This window comes from Primulina huaijiensis, chromosome 10, assembly GCF_012295235.1.
Source record: "Primulina huaijiensis isolate GDHJ02 chromosome 10, ASM1229523v2, whole genome shotgun sequence".
Lineage (NCBI taxonomy): Eukaryota > Viridiplantae > Streptophyta > Magnoliopsida > Lamiales > Gesneriaceae > Primulina > Primulina huaijiensis.
The window spans coordinates 16228480-16235829 of NC_133315.1; the positions used below are offsets into that span (position 1 = coordinate 16228480).

General features: G+C 33.8%; 1 protein-coding gene across 1 annotated transcript; it reads left to right on the forward strand.

The window, feature by feature from the left end:
- The first annotated feature begins 4667 nt into the window (after positions 1–4667).
- On the forward strand, positions 4668–6067 carry LOC140985554 (uncharacterized). Its single transcript, XM_073453397.1, has 2 exons — positions 4668–4857; positions 5159–6067. Exons 1-2 carry the CDS (start codon positions 4755–4757, stop codon positions 5896–5898), a joined length of 843 nt encoding a protein of 280 aa, XP_073309498.1. The 5' UTR covers positions 4668–4754; the 3' UTR covers positions 5899–6067.
- The last annotated feature ends 1283 nt before the right edge of the window (positions 6068–7350 follow it).

Below are 7350 nucleotides of genomic sequence, written 5' to 3' on the forward strand. Positions count from 1 at the left end.
TGTTCTCATCATGTTGCACAAGTGGGTGCGTGGGTGATGAACACCCACATTGATATTAACACTTAATTGGCGTTCAAATCAATTGGTTTGAACACTAATATAGGTACCCTAATGGTGCTTGCTACAATGGATGCTGCAATATCCTCTCTTCTCGACAGCTGACGATTTGTCAGCTTATTTTTATTTTTTTAAAAAAAATTATTATTTTTTCTTTTTGAACTTGGCAAATCTCTATTTTGAAAAATGACATTTGAGAGTCGAGACCATATACAAAAAAATTTAGAGTAAAAACTCCAGTTGAATAATTTAAAAAGTGAAAATTACCTTAAAATGATGAACCGATCAACCAATTTTTTTCAAAAATTAATAATTTGTTAAATATTAGGTAATTTTTCTTTCAAAAAAATTTGTACTCTGTTTATTATTTTTATTAAAAAAATTATTTATTTAAATATGTAGTTTTAGTTTTCCATAAAAAAAAAAAAGAAAAATTTTAGAGTTAACAGCGGCTACTGCAAAGTAGCAAGGTCCATTGCTAGAAAGAGTGGACGCTGCGATTAATTTGCAATGCTTGTCATTAGTTTTGAATTTTATTAAAATACCCAAAATTCGTCCTATCATAAATTACTTGAATTTTGAATATTAAAAGTTAAGCAATTTAATTGAATAAAATCTCAACCTCAAACAAAATCAAGACTCTACACCCGAAAACGAATCCGTTTTTAGCTAATTATATAAGTCTAGTACACGATTCTTGTTCGAAAACCAATACATGGATCTAGTAAATTATATTGGATGATAACGTGTAATTCAAAATCTTGACATTATACAAAAACCAATGTACCGTATTTCGACTGCTATACATTCATGGACTATTGTTATTATTACATGATGTAATAATATGTATGCAAAAACTTGTGTGAGATCGTCTCACAGGTTGTATTTTGTGAGACAGAATTTTATCCGTTGTCGTAGCCATTTAAAAACTGTTGTAACTGAGGGTGTTGTTGAAAGTCCGTTCAACGACAACGGTTTTTATCCGTAGTGGTAGATCAAATTTAAAACCGTCGCAAATAAAAATAACGACAGTCGTGATTGCTACCCGTCGCTAATTTTAAATGAGCGACGGTTACATAAACCGTCGCTAGTTAAATCAGCGACGGTTTACAAATTAGCGACGGTAGCAATCACGACCGATCTTTCAAGAGTTCCGTCGCTAATTTGTTTCGAAAAATAAAAAAATACTTTTAATAATTTAATAAATCTAAAAGAAACTAATAACCGAAACTAAAATCGTGTAAAAGAAAAAAAATTTAAGTGTTGTGAAGAAGTAAAATCGTGTAAAAGAGAAAAATTTTAAGTGTTATAAAGTGGTTAGAAAAATTTTACGTGTTGTGTGAAAGTGATAAAATTGTGTAAGATAAAAAAAATTTAAGTGTTGTGTGAAGTGATGAAATAGTGCAAGAGAGAAAAATTTTAAGTGTTATGAAGTGGTGAAAAAAATTTTAAATGTTGTGTGAAGTGATAAAATTGTGTAAAAGAGAAAAATTTTAAGTGTTGTGGAGGAAAATGGAACGAAGATGGAGATATTTATAGACAGTTTGCGACGGGTTTTGGTTAAACCGTCGCTATTGACGACGGTAAATGATAAACCGTCGAATATTTTTATTTGGCAACGGTTTGGATTCAAACCGTCGCTAAAATTAGCGACGGTTTTAAAACAATGTCGCTAATATTAGCGACGTGTTTGTCAAAACCGTCGCTAAATTTAAAGATGCGACGGGTTTTTTTAAAACAATCGCTAAAATTAGCGACGGTTGAAATAACCGTCGCAAATTTAAACGTAGCGACGGTTTTGAGAAACCCGTCGCTAAAATTAGCGACGGTTTTTGAAATAACTGTCGCTAAATATTGCAACGTTTTCCAAAACCGTTGTTGTTTGTTAAAAAAATCACGCTAAAATTAGCGACGGTTATTTCAAAACCGTCGCGAATTTAAACGCAGCGACGGTTGTTGAAATAACCGTCGCTAAATATTGCAACGTTTTCCAAAACCGTTGTTGTTAGTGAAAAAAACCACGCTAATCGACAACAGTTCATAGAACCGTTGTCGTTGACCCAAAAAAAACGCTCAAATGACAACGGCTTGATCCCAAAAACCTTTGTCTTTGACCCCCCAAAGACAACGGTTAAACTTTGTCCCCCCAAAAGACAACGGTTTTCGATAAAACCGTTGTTAAAAAACATACGACAACAGTTTTTGTGAAAAATCGTTGTCGTATGTGCGTTGTTGTATGCATAATTTCTTGTAGTGCATCCATGAAAAATTATTACTTTTTATGCTAAGAGTATTACTTTTTNTCTGGGAACTTGATGGCTAATTTACCTAGGAAAAGGAAGAAAAGTTCAATACGGATTTGAATTGTACAACCGGTCGCATCAAATGGATTATCAACACTTGTTCTTCTTAGATATCCCGTTCACATTTCGAAGGAGCCGGAATCCAATCACATGATGCCACGTGTGATACTAGTTGGTGGATTTCAGTGTCAATTTGAAGAAAATTTTGCCACTTCCTTTCTTCTGGTTGAAAACTTAGATTATGTCGTTGGGTTCATCTTGGGATGACAATGGATATAGATACTACACTCGACTCGAACTCGATTTGTTTGAATTAGGTTTGAAATTGTTGAGTGTAATAATTATTTTTGCTGGCTAAAATAATCAAAACATGATATTTGAGCTGTCATACAATGTAAAATATTTGAGTTGCAGTCAAATAATGAATATTCAATTTTTGTACTCGGATATGTGAGGTTCAGATAACATGTTTAATATAATTCGACTCATACTTAGCTCGTTTAGGTTTAATTATATTTTTTTGTTAATCTTTATGATGTTGTAAAATGCAACATTAATGCAACCTTCTTTGAAGACATAAAGGTCGTGGGTATAAGCATGATGGTGCATGACGAGGAGGGAAAATTCATCATGGTCATAATAGATTTGATGAAAGGACCTTGATATCTCAAATAAAGAGAAGCTGTAGGCATGCTTGTAACCCTGTCATGGATACACAACACATATTTCATAATTGATTAATCCAAGTTGTTATAGAAGTCTATTGTAAACTCATTATAAACTCATTTTAAATATTTTATTTTTAAAATGAGAGACAATGATATAATATCTGATCTTGCACATACCCAACCATTATTAAGGTTGGTGTATGTCTTCCTAAAAAAAAGTAAAATTAAATGTATTAAGAAAACAAGGGGCTTGGGGGGAAAAAACACACAAAGCCAACGGAAGCACGAGTGGCTAAAAAACATCCCAAACCAAACATTCTAGAATCAAACAAAATCGTGTGTGGCTAAGAATATTACACAAACTTCCAGCAAACCAAACTAATTATTATTAAACCATACATTCTAGAATCATATAATTATTGAAAAACTAGGAAAAATAGTTACTAATCATAAAAAGTAAAAAAAGAACACTTGAACAAATGAGCACCATAATCTTTTGTATGTTAAATTCTTTGATGTCTCATTAAAGTACAAACATAATTTTTCGGTTTCTTTCCAAGTTGACAAATTCGATCTTACACAATTCTAACATTTAACTATGTCAAATTTAATCGTAAGATGTAATAATTACTCATTCTAAATGATCAATCGAAACTTGACAATTGAATTACATTATTGTTCAAAAAAGTTTGAATTGTATCGTTATCATAAGTTATATGTTTTAGTAAAACGACAAATGTTCGATATCTTTTCAACAAACCTGCTTCACCTCTTTATCCTCGACATAAGCAGCTTATACACAAACCAATTAGTCAATATATAGGTAGATGTAAGTGTCCCTAAAAAAAGGTACCAAAATTATATTTATGTAGAAAGGCGAGGGGGTCTGAAAAGAAAACAAAAACACAAAGCCATAGGAAGCACGAGTGCTGAAAAGTATGCTAAAACAAACATTCTAGAATCAAACAAAACCTAGAATGTTTGGTCTTGATTTTTAAAAAAAGAAAAAAGAAATGATACAAAATCATGTTTGGGTAGAAAATTATTCACTCATTCCAGAAACCTAACTAGTTATTATTAAACCAAAAATTCATAATAATTATTGAATAAAATAAGGGTCTTGTGATCCTTAAACAAAAGCCATTAATTCCAACTTGATCCGGCATCTAAGAAGAAAAATAGTTATTTAATTTTTAAAAGTTCAAAAGAATACTTGTACAAATGAGCACCGTAATCTTTTGTATATTAAATTCTTCGATGACTCGTTAAAGTCTAAACATCTTTTCTAACATTATTTATATCTCGTTGTTGACATGGGTCCATTTTTGACACGTGTAAAGATCTTGTTCGGACTCACAAAACCAAATCCGAGTAAGATAGACACATGTCAAGATCCTGACTCTGCGATCAAGATCCGGACTCGAATCGAACAAAATTAAATGTTTCAAAAGTGTAACCTCAATAACTCGGACTTAAATATATTCATACCCATGTCTATATATTTGTATTATTTCATAATTTTATTTTTGGACGTTTCTATTCATATGATAATATTCGGATTTGATTTATACGAACATATCATTTTGGTGGGGCCCAAGAGAGTTTCACCCACTTATAAATTAGCTCAGATTTCGTCTTTCTCTACATAACATTTGTGTTCTTATCCTCCACTTCACAACTCTTGATCGGCACCAAAACCAAAACTGGTTCTCTCCCAAAAATCTCAATGGAAGTTCTTCACCCAATCAAGGTAGCGATTCCTACGTTTACAAGCCCTAAAACAAACAAGATTAATTCCAAGAGACTCAGAGTTCCACTCTCCGTATCATGTAAGTTATTGGGCTTCCTACCTGTTCTTGATTTGTACTTTCCTTTTTATTGAATTTTCTCCCAGATCCATCACCTTTCTATTGAATCGAAACCATTTGCAAGATTTGTTTTTTACGTTAAAGGGTCCTTCATCGAAGGGGCAGCTGCAAATATCTACTGAAAAATTGTGTGTGTGTGTTTTTGAACTTGTTATGCCAAAGGGTCGTTTTACCCCGTTTTTCTAGATGATATACTTAGATTTACAGCAAATTATACCCCAAAATCCAGAGAAGTTTACCCAATGTTTTTTCTTGATTTCAGGTTCCCAGTCAAATCTAAAATCAGCATCAATACAATCTGAAGAAGGGTCACTTCTCAAATCCGACTGGCGTGCGTTTAGAGCAAGATTAGTCGCCAGCGAACGGACCCTAACAGCTCCGACAAGTCCTTCTCCACTGGTGGATCCATTCACTACGATGGATCAACCCGACCCAGCTGAGAGAAAATGGGCGCACCCCATATCCGAGCCCGAGAAAGGCTGCTTGCTGATTGCCACAGAGAAGCTCGACTCAAACCACATATACAAAAGAACTGTCATCTTGGTGCTATCCTCCGGCCCAACAGGCCTGACGGGTCTCATACTCAACAGGCCATCATTCATGTCCATTAAGGAGATGAAATCGTGGGCCTCGAATTTGTCCATCCCGGTTTCTGACGGACCTCTTCACTTTGGGGGCCCATTATTCGAAGGGCTGTTCTTGGTTAGTGGCAAACAGAAGCAAACTGGGGTTTTGGATGAAGTAATGAAAGGATTGCATTATGGCACAATGGAAAGTTTGGATTGTGCAATTGAAACGAAAAGGGATTTAGGTGAAGTTGGAGATTTTAGGTTCTTTGATGGGTATTGTGCTTGGGAGAGTGAGGAGTTGAGGGAGGAGATTAGGGCTGGTTATTGGGCCGTGGCTGCTTGCAGCCCAAGTGTTATTGGCCTGAGTGGTACTGGGAAAGTTGTGAATTGGGAGGAAGTTAATGAGCTGATGGGCCATAGAAAAGTTTGCTAGTTTTTTTTTCCACTTTTCTTGCCAGTCGGAAGGTTTTTGTATGTACAGTTTTTTTTAGATGTTATCTATATATTAATATGTAAAACGAGGCTTGCATTTGGTGAGCTAGAATAGAGGAATCCCTCTTGTCGATGTAAAATTTTGAGTAAATAGAATTTTCTTGGCTAATCATGAATCTCTCTACTGGTATATTTTGTTCTTGCAACTCAAAAACCTTTGGATGGAATCTCTTTCAGCAAGATATCTGAATCTACTGATTTTTTACAGGCTTTTGTTGCAACAGATTGTGCAACAAAATCTGTCTTGAGTTTTTAGTGAAAGTGACATGATTATTAACAAGCTTTGCCCGTTGTCTTCCCGACTTCTTTCAGATTCATCGTCGTTTTCGAACATAGCCACAGGTCTCGCGTTCTTTGCACTGAATTTGTTTATCCTTTCCCCTTAAGATAGATGGGCGATGAATTTGTGCTTTATGAAATTTTCAAAATCTGAGATCTTATCTGAAAAAAATAGAGCATTTACTTTTCCTTTTCAGTTTCTTTGTTATTTTGCTCAAGTTTTGCTATGGGGCGAAGGTTTATAAAATACTACGCAACACGAACACCTTTAAAAGAATTTATGAAGTATCGGATACGAAACGAGACGGATACGACACGTCTATGTGAGCACCGATGAGGTGTAATTCACCCATTGGATGTGATGAGATATAGAAAAATGGGTGAGTGACACCTCATCGGTGGTCACTGTACAGCATATCAAAACTATATATNTAAAGAGTGTGGTGTAAATACACTAATTAAAAATAGCACAAAGTCAAAATTAACAAATAAAGCTAGGTGGCTGAGAGCATTCTTCTGGAATCAAGATTTTAATCATTATGCTAAAATATTATAAATACATGACACTACATTTTTGCATAGTTCTTATACATTCATGTTGTGAATTCAAGTTCAAATATTTAACTTGCAACAAAATCAATTTTATATTTTTCGATTTCTCATTTTTGCATAAAATATTAAAAATTATTTTGCACCATTTTTCATGCATATGATAATTGGATTTGTTCATATACGTAGAAGCGCTCAGCTCAATCAAGATTTGTTTTGTAATATTGTTCATGTATAAAGACAAAAATCTAATTGATTAGCAGAGTTTCTTGATGGATTGTTGTTCACATATTGAATTCAAGCCTAAGATTGGTATGAAATTTGACAGCTTAGATGAGACTTGGAAGTATTTGGTTGAATATGATGGGAAAACTTGATTTAAAGTTAGAAAGTATTATTTTAACAAGAACAAGAACAAAAACACAGGCTTTATAACTTTGTATAAATATGTTTGTTGTAAGGAGGGCGTTCTTAAACAAGATAAAAGAGATTTTTTGACACTCAATCTTCGACTTAAGACTCGAACAAAGTAAGATTGAGAGTGACATTTGAAGATTGTAAGTAT

Excerpts from the sequence above, each read along its gene's own strand:
- LOC140985554 (XM_073453397.1), top strand. The coding sequence starts at position 4,755 with ATGGAAGTTCTTCACCCAATCAAGGTAGCGATTCCTACGTTTACAAGC. Across the intron at positions 4,858-5,158 it reads AGTTCCACTCTCCGTATCAT|GTTCCCAGTCAAATCTAAAA; the intron begins GTAAGTTATTGG and ends TCTTGATTTCAG.